A 13,985-nucleotide genomic window follows, 5' to 3' on the forward strand; every position below is an offset into this window, starting at 1 on the left:
TTCCTGCCTATTTCTTTTAAACTTGCTGGGACTTTAATATATCCCATACACATTTTTCACCTTAAACTATTCTGCCTTTCACTACCAGCACTACATTCATTTCACTTCTAGAATCTTATTTACTTCTTTAGATAGGCGACTTACTAATGATAGAAAAATACTCTAAATTAAGATGGCATAACATTGTGGTTTATTACTGTTAACACCCCATTCTTGGCAAGATATCTATTCTTTTAAAAAGATCTGTATCTTTTCTCTTGGAAAATGAACTCCTTTTGCAAGAATAAAGACTAATATTAATAACAGTACTGTTGTGTCTGTAGAGCCCATCTTTACCAAGGCTATCAAAGTATTTTAGGAAAATAGCTTGTTTCTCTTTTGTCAGTAGGGAGGTCATTTAGCATGCTCCAGGATACATAGTAAATCCGTGACCTTCAGAATGAATCTCCTGACACTGAATCTTGTAGCAACTAGAGCATGGTTTGTTGTAGGGAAACCAGGTCAAAGACTATTGGACTCTGACAGTGCTATTCTGACCTTTCTTACAGTTTGACAAATTCACTGTGGACAAATGGCATGTCTCTTTTTCAAAGAGAATTTATGTCTATTTCTTTTTCAAAGAGAATTACGTGAAAATCATTACCATGATAACAATTGTCATTCTTCACTCACATATAAATCTGGACAGCTAATTTGGCATATTAAGCTTGTTCGTTCTGTGACATGGCAGCAGATGCAAAAGTAGAAAACTTGGATACCACATGCTTTATTTGCTAATTAATTTGAAACTTTGATGGTATAAATCAATAAACCAATTTGCTAAAAAGAAATCACTCTTGTGTTCTTTTTATAAATTAGCTCATTTTCATCAGAGGGATGTTCTGTGTCCTGCTTTTTTATAACCATTGAAGAAGGATTAGCTTAATTTAGGATTTGGTGCAATTAAAAAAATACAGGAAGTTATATAAAATTAGATTGTTTCCTTCATTTCTGCTAACTCTGTGATTTCAAAAGAAAAATGGACATAGTGATTGATGATAGTGATTATTTAGAAAAAGTCTCACTATTAATTAACCTACAAAACCAACACCTTCAAGTAGAGCCATTAAACCTGTCTTTAATTCCATTTTTTACAACACTGCAGTGGATCGAATGTAAAAATCCCCAAACTGACAGTTCCCTGGATTCTGTTATAAAATATTTTGTCGTGAAGGGCTGGACACTTTTATACTTTATTTGGTACATCAGCTTCCTGATTTTTGTGATGCTTTTGATTGGTACAAATCTCATAAATCACTGTCTCTTCCAAGGTTGCTACAGGAAGCTGACTACTCTTGCTAATCCCTAAATCAAAGCATGGAGTATGGTATCAGAAGCATGAATGATAGAGTTATTGACCTAAAATGATTCATGTCTTGCAGGTCCTACCACACATGACTTCAGGAAAAAATATTACTGATGAGCTATTGGTAAATTGTCATTGCAGACTGCAAAGGAGTAATACATTTCTACTTTTGTTTGCATATTTATCCAGATTCCACAAAGCAATTTCTTGAATCATGTGAGGAATTTCTAAAAGCTCCTTGTTTCTACAATACTAAATCCCTTCCAAGGCTAGTGTTCTTCAAGACCAATGTGCATCTGTCCTAATTATATGAAAAACTTCACAACCCACCCTGCCAGTTGTAGTTACCTGGATGCATTTGATTTCACAATGCTAAGATTGAGGTATAAACACAATCCCAGTGAAGGGACTTAGCCTAGGCATCTCCTTGTCCAGCTGAACTTCATTTTGTGTGCCCTCAGGCCATTATGCAAACCCTTTTTCTCAGGTCTTTGCTGGAGCAGATGGGAGGAAGGGGATATTGGATAGTATTTCTTTGATTCAGGATTAACGTGTGTGTTATAAATGACACTAGGAACTTGTCCATTTTAAGAAATGTGTCTTGTTTCAATCAGTTCTGCTGAATGCCTTTCTGATTTTTATAATGTTTTCAGACCAGAGAGGCCACACATCTGATCCTGACGTTGGTTTCAGCTGGTTCTAACTCTGGACAGTGCCAAAGACAACAAGACCCAGTATCCATGGGACTATTTAAATGTTATACTGTTACAAACACTGACTATTATCGGTTACAGCTCTTTACCGGGCTTTATTATGTCTGAGAAACTGTATAAGAAAGGATCCTGCAAGTCATATTTAAATGAAATATTTAAATGTGTAAACACAGATACAAACATAGAGGCCTTCCTTTTGAGTCTTGAATTATTCCTATTTGGTACAACACTGTTCCAGTTTTGCAGTAAAACAATAGTATCAGCACAGCCACAAAGGGGAGGAACTGGTCAGAGGAAAGCAGGCTGCAAAACAGAGGTCTACGTAGCCGATCAGTTTTGAGGTATGAGGCAGGCATTTCACGAGCATGGCAGGTTAAATTGCCAAAGCTATTCGTAGTTGTTTTGTGTATGTGCATGCATGCAAACTGCAGGAAGGGGAGTGAAAACAACTCAGAACTGCAAGTCTGTGTTCTCAAAGAGGGAGCAGAAAGAGAGCTCAGATGGATTCTGAGGATAAATAAGAAACAGAGCAGCAAGATTACAAGCTCAACACACGAGATACAAAGGGGAACGTCCAGTGGAGAACTCTGCACGTACAGCTTCTCAAAGGGAGTCAGAAAGCCTCTGAACTTTGCTGGGTATTGTTTTTCAGAATGCAGAGAAAGACCGAAGTGATTTCAGACGCTCTGACAACCTCACTGATGGCTATAAACAACTGATAGCTATATAACTTAATAAGGACAGCCTTGGTAATGATGCCTTATGTAAGGGTAAATCACAAAGAAATGGGAGATATGCATAAGTTTTGTTAGTTCATGAACAAGACCAGTTCAGTACACTTTCCTGCATATTGTTTGCAAAACATTGTAATTGTTTTCGTTTTAGTTGTTAATAATTGGTTGGAGACAGGCTCCTCCAGGTGAAATGCAGGTGTGAGTGAAGGGGGATATTTATTTCCTTGCCTAATTAAGAAGCTTTAAAATACAAACCAAAACACAATCCTGACTTCAAAACACTACATACGTGCTCATCTTCACTGCTACAAGAAGTGCTTTTGAATGAAAAGAGGAAGAATTTGAATAAACTTTTGCAAGTGACTGGAGATCTATCTTGCAGTTCAGATGACAATTTATGCTTTCGAAAGCTAAGGTCCAAGCATTCCTGGTCATCCTAAAACACTGCAGAAAGTATTTATGAATTTATGGTGAAAAGCATTGCAGAACTGGCTATGAAAGAAATATTTTGAGTCAGCTTTTGCATATGAAACAGTGACATCCAGTGGCTAGTATGGTTAACTATAATGATTTGATGCACAGAAAAACAGATACACTTGTATTTGGTTTGAAAATTAGTTTTTTAAAAAAAAAGAGTAAATTACAGTGAATGTGTAAGAAGAGAGAATCCTAAATTCTAGTTCTTGGAAACTCATGTCTTCTCTGTAGGGAACTTTTCCACAGGGGATGATGCCAATTTCTGCCAGCTTGTCTTTTTACACAAATTTTCACGCAACAGAGCTTCTTCCTGCTAGGGTAAAGCTGCCAGGTTAATATTGCTTCTTCTCTTTTAATGTTTTTCCACAGTGGCTAACAGCACGTGTTGCGGTGGAAAGGAAGGCTCTTAAGGAAGGCTGAAGGTTGAGTCACTGCCTGCAAGATACACAGCAGCAGTAGCAAATCAGCTCTGTCTAGCCTTATTTACCAAAGGATCCAATTGTTTTTTTGTATGTTTACTCCAAACTGAAAGAATAAATAGGCTTTTCCACAAGCAACCTAAATTCACATCTCCCAATTAAATAGTATTGGCTAAGGTATTCCGCCTGGCTTAAACATTTGGCTCTCATTCACTTATACATATAAAATTCTAAATAGGCAAAACAACAGTCTCTAAATTCATGATGTAATTATTTTGATTTGACAGCAACTAGGCTCTTACTTTATGCTATTGTAGTATCACTTCATAAATCCAGTCACATAACAAATAAAAAACCACGCTTTACTTAATTTTGAGGGTTTCTCTTATGGCTAGACACTGATGTCAAATATTTTGCAAACTTTAACTCTTGAACATAGTGGTTTCCTAGGCAAGGCTAGCTAGAGGACAAATCATCAACCCAGTTATAAGTTTAAGTCTTTCTCAAATGTAGAAAACAGGATGATTTTTCTGACAATCATATATATGAAAGCAACACTGTTTGTTTGTGATGAGTAAATTAAATAGTTATATAAGATAAATTATTAAAGTTTAAGTAGTCAGGAAAGCTTTAAAAATGCTTAAAATTTTGAAGTTTGAATTTTGAGATGTTCCTCATTCAAGAAAATATTATGTTTCGGAATTAGGTGCCGTCCATACTTTCACTCATCAATACTTCCAGAAAACAAGCTCACTCCTCTGCCACGTTGACTCTCTGTAAACTAAGTAATAGCCACCTGCTAGCTACCACATTTTACTAGTGGCATCCAAAATTATCAGATACCATACAGGTAAAAGATTATTCTCACTTGATGATTAAAAATAAATAAATAACCCCCCTGCCTTTCAAATGTAAGGGTTCACTTTATTAAAAGACTGTGGTGTATTAAAACCTTGTATTAAATAGCAACATTCAGCTGTCAATGCAACACAAAACAAAATACTGCCTAAAAGGTCTATTACATGGAGGGGAAAAAGAAAGTGAACTTTGGCAAGCACAAGATTGGTTTTTTTTGATTTTGTTTGGGATCCTCAAAGATGTGGAGAATTGTTTCTGTTAATAAATCTAGGACCAAGCAACAGCAACCCACCTGGGCGATACAGAAAGACACTTATTATCTTGCCTATCTTACGAGAGTTCTGATTGTGGCATCTCTGCAGTTTCACATACACGGGAGGAATTTTCATTTTTCCAACCTCAGACACAAGGAAATGGGTTCAATACTGAAATAGGTAGGGAAAGGTTGCCTTGGATGTACTAAATATAGCAGATTTTTTTTGATTGTGAGATATTTGCTGCTTAGGGAACATGCTGCTCTAAACTACCTTATTTACTGTGAATCAAATTCCTACACACAGTGTGCAACGATGCCAAAGGCTATTCTTAATAGGTGATCCCTCAGTACCAGGCAGGGATTTCAACTGAAAACATGTGTAATACTAAAATGATTATACCCTGATATTGTTCTGCTCATGACCTTTATCTTGTGAACTGTTGTGACAACATTTGTGTGGTCACATTTAGGTCCACAGAAGAAAAACTCTAGACCACAAATTCTGATCTTGCCCCATCTATAAAGACCAAAGCTGAACTTTTCCAAACCAGGCTGGGAGAATTATGTCTATATAAATAGAATAGGCCTATTCTTTGGTCCTGAAGACAAGTTGCACAGGCTATCCTGCAGCCATTTGGCTAAATTCTTTTCACACCTCCAAAACAGTGGCTTTTAGTATGCACCTAAAGGCACATACTATCCACCAGACTACTGCAGACATTTTCAAGAAGTGCCCAAAATTGCACTAGGAGTTGTAACAGAATGGAACACTACAAGTGTCCACACCTGCACATATTTATTTATATGCTAACATACATATATATATATATATGGCCTACACAGCCTGCAGGTCTTGATAGAGGAATGAATGAGGAAAGCTGTGCTGAGTTAAGGAGTCTCATAACTCATGGGAAAGGTAAAGAAATGGATCCCAGCCTAGCACTTGCACTGCCCTTCCACAACGTTGTGAAGCCCTCCAGAAATAGTTTCACCCTGCCCCATGTGAGGCTCAAACTGTGTATGTGCATGCATTTGCTTATTTTCCTGAAGTATGTAATTCCACCAGTTCACAAATACATGCAAGCTTAGAACCTTAGTAGTGTTCTTTTGCAAGCTAACCTTTGTACTCTACTAAGTTTAATTTTGTAGATCATTTTTCCCATGTCTTAAATGATACATACTTTAGACGAAGCTCTAGGTCTCTGCACAAGGCTTTAACTGCTTCCGCATATAACTTCTACTAAAAAAAGTACATGGACTCTTTTACATTGTATTCATCTCCTTTGCCTCACCAAATTCCCTAAATCTAATATGATCTTTTCACCAGAGTCAATTTGTCATTTCCAGTTCTTTATTAAAAAGTCAAACATTTTATACATGTGTATATACATATGAACAGAATTTTGTAGAACACCTTAAAGCTTCTCCCCTTCCCTTCTGTTCCACAAACTAGCAAAAGACACTATAAAAATTTCATTCATATTTAAGAAAGGATATTTATCTAACTGCATTAAAGTGTAAAATATAAATTGAAACAATTTAGAGATGGTTTTGACTGACTTACACAAATTAAGTACAAGATTTTACCAAACCAGCAATTTGTATGAGAAAGAAAAGGAAAAAAAAAACAATTAAAAATATCAACTGCAATCCAACAATCTGTATTCAAGATACAATGGATAATTTTATTTATAAAATGGTCCTGTATCAGAATTGTTCACTGCCACACAATACATACATGAGATATGAAACTTGATCTACAAAGTAAAATGTTCTGTAGAAGCATGAGTTCTTGAAGTGTTCTGAATATTAGCCCTCATTTACTAGAATCCATAGCACAGCTTCAATTGGCGTAAGTAGAAGACTGGATACTTAATAAATACGTATTTAACACACAGTTAAAAAAAATACACAGGTGTATGAAAACTGACTGGAAGTTTGTACCGTTATCAGTGTTAATTGTCTTGGTCACGGTAAAAATAGCTTATACTAAAGCACAGAAAGACCTGTTAAGACCAGCCTGTCCTGATTTCATAGCAAAGTTGAGATGTATTGTGAACCCCTGCTTTCACCTCATTGTCCATGGCCAAAGGGTGCAAAGTCCTCTCAACATCAGACACAAAAAAACATTGCTGTTCTTGGATAAACATACAAGAAGGACTCATTACATGAAACAGTATTTTTACAAATAATAATAAAAATATTCAACACTTGCAATTCTTCTTTTTCTCTGCTTTAATTCTCTGCTGTAGTGTCTTCAGTTCAGTCATTACATTCAAAGTTCTGTAAACCCAGGTGACCTGAAAAGTATGAGTATTATTACATTCAACTCATTTTTAATATAATGTGTACACACACACATGCACACACACACATTTACTTATCAGTTTCATGAAAGAAGTATCCATTTAAATAAACACATACCACAATTATGATAGTATTCACCAGAAGTGGTGCTGAAAAGACTAGTGAAATAAACATTCCTCTTGAATCAAAGTATTGGTATTTAGAAAATAGCCTGATAGAAAAGAAAAAAAAAAAAAAAAAAAAAAAGAACATTATTCACTGTATTCCACACAACTTTATATGTTCATAATAGCTGTTCTACATGGATATTGGCCAGATTATCCCACTTCTTGGGAGCCCCAAGCATGGGACAACATTCTACTGTATCAAGCCAGAAGAAAGGGGTCGTCAATATCTAATCAGTTATGAACATTCATTACAATACCAGCCTTTCTTTTTTTTGTAAGGCTTTATTGTTTGACAGAACCCCCCCCCACACACACACACATAGTATCTTTCCAGAAAGACTATTAGTATTACTATAGTAATCTTTCCCTGTTACACTGGGGAAAGATTAGTTCAATGCTTACGGAAAAAAGTCATCAGTTTAATTCTGGTACACAGACTAAGTAAACCAGGCAGATTTTCATGATATTTATGCACATAATAAGCATATAAAATACTTAGCGATATTTTTGAGAAATGGTGCTTAACTTCACCTTATTAAACACAAACAGCTAATGAAAAAAAAAAAAAAAGCCCATGTCCTCTTTCCCTTAACTGTACTACTCTGATTTTCTCTTAGAGTTAGTTTACAACAATCCATGCAAACAAAAAGTGTTTTTCTTCTTTTGATTTTTAGTCAGTAAACACATGTTAACTGTTAGAAAAATTACTCTTTCCTATAAGCTAAGTTGAAACTATATTGCATTGTATGGTTTTGTCCAAAAGGATTTTATCAATCAGTGCAACAGATCTTCCACCATCACATTCTCTTGATGAGACATGAGTGACTCTTTCAATTAATGTTTTTGGTGGAATGATACAAAAAAATAACTCATGCATTTAAATGTGAAAGGGAAAACAGTTACCTCCAATTCATAGCTGCTAATTCATTTATATATTCAGCACAGTAAACTAAACCTACTGTACAACAAAAGAAAAGTATTGTTAGATTCAATACTTCTTTAAAAATAAACAGCAAGTTATCAGTTCTAAGATGTATACGTACTCTACATTAAAATTCCATGATCCTCAGAAAATTGTCACACATTTAACTACATAAAGCCAGTTCTGAATGTTTGAAGTGTCCCATATAGATACTAACAAATATTAAGTGATCAGAAAACATACTTGCAATATTACAAAGAGACATAAAATCCTGCATATCTGAGCTTACAGGAAGAGCTCAGTATACACACGAGTATTTTTTTTTTAAATCAGTATTTTTTCCATCAATCTTGTTGATGATTGCTTCTAAGATAAATCTGTAAAATAAAGTCAGCACTCCCCCCAGACTGGTATAGAATTAAGATATCATTTTAGATGCTTTAGGTTTTATATCCACCATTACTATCTAAAGCTAGTGTACTAAACATTAAGAGTAAATTCACCAGAATTATAAACAAGCATTTATGCAGTTCCTTCCTACATTGCATTGCGTCCAAGTCTTAAAAAGGTAAATCCCTTCTATTTATAGTTTTAACATTTTTGGTCATTAAAATATCTAGGAGAAACACTGTATTTAAAACTGCTTCACAGAAGTGTTTTGAATTCACTTATGAGGACACAGCACAAGCTTTGTTTGTGGTAGGTATATAGCAGAGCAGTCCGCTGCAGTCCAGTGAAAACTAGTATATCCTTATTCAACAGTTATATGTAGCATAAATGCATCAAGACAGCAAGAAAATCCATTGAAATCATATGTTTAATAGAAAAGCAATGAGACTATATATTATCCAATTAAAAAATTTCCTTGTTTTGTTTTTTGTGGAAAATGATACAAGGAGAAACTTAAAACTGCTTCAGTCACTTTAAAGATGACATGCCCAAACCAGTTTAAAAAAAAAATTTGGTGATGTGAAGGGGAATGCCATAATAAACAATATTCTGTATTGTTTTGGCATCAGCTGGGTTATCTTTGTATGGTACTGCACAATATAGATCATACTTATCATGTCAAGGTAAACCAGTGTGATAATTTTGTAGTTTCTTTAGTCATTTTTTACTTTGTACAACATAAAATATTTTTTATTGTCGATGTATCACCAGTGGTTCAATTTTTCAGGGACGTACAAGGCTGTGACTTGATAAGGATTTTTTTAAGCACTCATCTCGCTTACAGGAAATTTACATCATACTTGCATTGAAAAGCCATCAAAGATCAGTTCCACTCCAATTTTCAATGCAATTAGTGCTTGGGTGTGCAAATCCATGCTGGTAACACTAAGAATACTTTAGATGAAGAATCTAAAGTAAACCGAGCCAGCATGTCATTAGAAATTCTACATGCCTAACATTAAATTTAAGAAAGAAAATCCTGACTTTTTAAAAGGAACACTTGGGCCTAATGTGTTGTACACGTGGCATCACTATTTCTTCCTCTGTACTCTGCAGTTAGAAATGGATTTACAGAAATTTACTAAGATTTCTATATTAATTTTGGGAGGTAATTTACATCACTGAAACCTTAGTTTTAGCTGAGTTACGTATTTGCAGTTTTGAGAAAACTGTGATTCCCCTTTCAACTTAACTAGTTGACTAAATGATATTTTAAAATGTCAACATAGTCTTCAAGTGGAATTTTTTGCCTGTGATTCTCTTTAACTTGCTCATCCTTCCTCCATTACTCTGTAAGCATGACAGAACTGAGGCAGTGTGTACAGCCATAACTAGAACCACGGTGCTGCTCGCAGCACATGCATATAATCAAATCCATGACATCTTCTAAAACAAATACCCTCCGCAAGGCTACTCTTAAGCCAGTCAGCCACAAAGACAGAGCTTTGGTTAGGCAAGGCCACAGAGGATCCTCAGGCTGACCTCTGACAAATCCTGAAACAGCAAACACTGGTACCGCAACGGTAAGAACCAGGTTTGCTCTTCCTCATGCCATTCGCACAGGTGTTAGTCAGGCAGTAGACCAGATCCAGAAATGAATCCAGCCAAAAGCTGGCCATATTTCCTGAAGGGCAGCATTAGAAGAAGGCAGAGAGTAACTGCCAGCTTGTGAGAGTCCTTGTCTGCTTCTCTAGAGTAACAGCAATCTTCTGTGAAGCTGTGATACATAATTAACTATGAAGAAACCTTATTTATCACAAATCCTCCCTAAGGCCAAAGTTTCAAGTCACTACTTCATATAGTCTTGGAAACAAAACAAATAGGCACATATGCTATAACAGCTTCTGTGACAATGAAATGCAAGTAAGTATTATTGTGTACAGGCACATGTATTAATAAAAGAGAAATACTGCTTTGCATGCCCTTTAACTATTGTAAAGCATATCACAAAACCCAGTATTACGCAGACATATACAGAAAATTGTAATTACTAACCTAGAAGAATATCTTTAACAGTATAAAGGATGCAGGTGCCGCCTGCCACCCGAAAGGCAAGTTCAGGGAAGCAGCACTGCACACACTACTCACCCACGCAAAGGAAGTGCCCTATTTGCACCCGATAGTGCTGCAGAGAGAAGCACGTCAGGAGGAAGCAGAGGACGTGGAAAACCGCCAGCCCCACCAGCCAGGGCTCAGACCAGTCCGTCGTCTAGGGACAAAATTAAGACAGACTCGGCGATCACGCAAGCTCCATCAGGCAGCTTTCCTTTCCACACCCCACACGGAAGAGGAAACCCCCTCTCGCCCACCGGCCCCGCTCGCAGCCACGGGGCGCCCCAGAACAACGCCGCCGGGAAGGTGCCCGCGGCCCGGCCGCCCGCCCAAACGCGCCCCCCCCGCGCAGGGGCCGAGCCCCACGGCACCCCCGAGGCCGGCGCCGTCCGCACCCCTCCCCTCGCCGGCCCCGCCGCCGCAGCGAGCCGCGAGCGCCGCGGGGAGCCCGGCTGCAGCGAGCGGGGGCGCCTCACCACCAGCACAGTGCCCAGCCCCAGGGGCGCGCCCCGCGGCGCCTCCACGGCGGCAGCGGCAGCGCCCCGCCCCCCGCCCCTCCCCGCCGCCGAAGCCTCGCGAGAAGGCGCCCAACGGCTGCCGCCGCCCAGGCCCTGCTCCGCGACAGCTAGGGGCGGGGGGAGGCCGTTTGCGCGGTGTGGGTGGCGCTTCCAGGGCTTCCCGCCCCCCTCTGGGAGGGCAGAGGCGGCTCTCGGCAGCAGCGCGGGGAGCAGGGCTGCCCCGGTCTTCAGTAAGAATCGTCTTTCCTGCTTCTGGAACTGAAATTTTCTCAGTGGTGACTCGACCCTCTCAGAGAAACGGCAGAAACTCCTGTTAGGTTTTTAGTAGCTGACATACAAGAAGATTGGCAGAGAGTATTTTCTGTGGCAGTTTGTTGCATAGTGTCAGGCTGCTGTCAGGGCTTTCCGGGCCCTTCAGATCTGCAGCCCTGTGCCGTGTTGCCTCTTCGGTCTTCCCTCAGTAACAGTGCCTGGCTTCAGCTGCTTTAGGATGAAACTGCGGGAAAAAAAAAGGACAGTGTTAAGCCTGATTGGAAATTTCTGACTAGAAACCACTTGAACACTCCAGGCAGGAGCTTAAGTCTAGTGAAAAATGCTAATCTTGCAAAAGAAAAAAAATGGATTAGTGGGCAATGAAAAGGGGATAAGACATCTCATTCACACCTTTGTTTTTGCTAAATGCGTGTAGGTCTCGAGGAACCTACCAGTCTTAAAGACCTACGCTCTTAAGTAGAAATTTCAAGTTCAGGTTCATCGGCTAAGACAGCAGGCTTCATGATCTTAACAGAATTATCTTTGTCTGAACCACAAGGCATACTGTTACGCAGTAGCTCTATGCTGTGGTTTTCATGACATTTCTATTGCTGTCATGAAATTATTTTTTCTGAAGGTTTGGCTTACCAGATCTGAAGCTTTGGCTTACATTTTTTGCCAGATCATTTTTATATGAAATTGGGTTTAAAATTTGATTCATGAAAGTTCATGAAGTGCTGCAGGAATGGGAACTCTGACAGCTTTTTTCAAAATGTTTGGAAGTGCAAGCAGAAGTAAACACTATAAACACTTACTCTACCATATAGACAAATACAGGCCTCAGTGTGAACTGTAATCTCTTTTTAGTGTCATACTTCTGCAATTTAGTGTGAGTTACCTAAAACTGAAGATGTTTTTTTCCATTTTGTTTTAGGATTTTGGTGGTCTTTTTCTCAGCAACAATAATATCTGGAGGTAAATGAATGGCTTTGCACCATCCTGCTTAATTTTACAATGCTTTAAGTAACAAAGGCTCTCATTTCTATTACTATTCTGATCTTAGTTTTAAGACTGGAAAAAAGAAAAAGATGTTTTCAGCCCACATTATAGATTGGGAAATAAGGCCAAGAGAAATTGACTTGTCATTTAAAAAATCTTACGATTAATGTACTAGATTAAATGATTTGGGATTTCTGTAAATGGGGAATCAGTTTCTTTTAAATTGCTCAGTAACTGACTAGAATAACTGTCTGCAACAGCTGAACAGGTTCAGTGAATGGAAGATATAGTAGATGCTTTATGAGCTGAATATGCTGGTCAGTGGTGAATCTATCATACAGGCAAGCTGGCTGGATAGAAAGTTAGTGGCTTATTATGACTACAACATACAGTATTGAAAATTTTATGTAGTTTTTACTGTCAGGCACTGTAGAGAGCAGTCAGTGCAAGCTTTATCACAAAATACAGGCTGCTTCTATGAGACTGGCTAGGATAAAGTCAATAATGGTGTTTGTCAGCAGGTGGTAGCAGATACATAAGTATTACCAACACTTTTGTGTGATATAGGTTAGCTTTCATTTTTCATGGAGAATGGAATGTGAAGCAGAACATACTTAAAAATAACAAATACACACATTGCTCTTTTATAGGGAAAGGCCTGTACATTTTTCCTGTTACAGCTTCTCTGCAGATCCAGCATGCTACATTCAGATCTTAATTTTAAAGATACTATAGAAACAAGAGGTATGCAATATCAATGATGATGTAGAAATATTTCTGTTCTTTTTACTAAGAGTAACTAGACAAATAGGTTTTTAAAACTGAATCTCATTTTTCTATTGTAAGATTCAGATTCCTATATAATTTCTGTCCAGGCTACAGTATAATCCATTTTGATTTTTACAGGAGAAAAAGGAAAATGTATCCCTTTTAACAAAAGAAAAACTTAATTGTGCATAGGTAGGTATCTAAAATTACACATTTATATAAGTTTAGGTTGCTGAAGACCGAGCTCAATGACAAAAAAGATCTGCTTATGGCAGAGAATCTCAAAACTGAGTGCTAAACTATATTTTAATCATAGCACTGGGAGCTGGCCAGCAAATCTGGGTTTGTGCTAGCCACTACTTGGAAGTGCCTTTTCTACTTACTGTGGAAGGACATGCAGGTTAGAATCTCCAAGTAAATAGGAAGGAACTTTTGTTTTTGAAATTCCCCACACATACTGAAGTGCTGCCTTTTTTTTTTTTTTTTTTTTTTTGCCTTTCTTTAACAAATCTGTGAATTAGCAGGTAGATAGTTCTCAGTGATCTTATTTCATTAAGATCCTAAGTGTAGGTTCGTTCTTGTGGTATTGTATTCCTAATTTTTACCTCAAGAAGCTAATGTCCCTTGTAATGCAAGAGCTGTATTTAGAATATCTTTGAAAAATGAAATATCATACCAATATCTGTTGTCCTTGTACCAAGCCAGCCATGTCCTACACTCTTTTCTTCTTTGCCTTTGATACTGTTCT

At 37.7% G+C, this 13,985-nt stretch overlaps 1 protein-coding gene across 1 annotated transcript; it reads right to left on the minus strand.

Moving 5' to 3' along the window:
- Positions 1-6,131: 6,131 nt before the first annotated feature.
- On the minus strand, positions 6,132-13,633 carry LOC135326106 (transmembrane protein 18-like). Its single transcript, XM_064503974.1, has 6 exons — positions 13,621-13,633; positions 11,177-11,325; positions 10,737-10,857; positions 8,180-8,234; positions 7,227-7,320; positions 6,132-7,102 (listed from the first exon to the last, which is right to left on the minus strand). Exons 1-6 carry the CDS (start codon positions 13,631-13,633, stop codon positions 7,007-7,009), a joined length of 528 nt encoding a protein of 175 aa, XP_064360044.1. The 3' UTR covers positions 6,132-7,006.
- Positions 13,634-13,985: the final 352 nt, after the last annotated feature.

Source organism: Dromaius novaehollandiae, unplaced genomic scaffold (assembly GCF_036370855.1).
Source record: "Dromaius novaehollandiae isolate bDroNov1 unplaced genomic scaffold, bDroNov1.hap1 HAP1_SCAFFOLD_79, whole genome shotgun sequence".
NCBI classification, from domain to species: domain Eukaryota; kingdom Metazoa; phylum Chordata; class Aves; order Casuariiformes; family Dromaiidae; genus Dromaius; species Dromaius novaehollandiae.

Bases quoted from the DNA above. Each gene is read 5' to 3' on its own strand.
- LOC135326106 (XM_064503974.1), bottom strand. The intron at 8,235-10,736 runs GTGAGTAGTGTG...TTTGTTGTACAG, and splicing joins AGGGCACTTCCTTTGCGTGG to TAGGTTTAGTTTACTGTGCT. The intron at 7,103-7,226 runs GTATGTGTTTAT...CATACTTTTCAG, and splicing joins TGAATACTATCATAATTGTG to GTCACCTGGGTTTACAGAAC.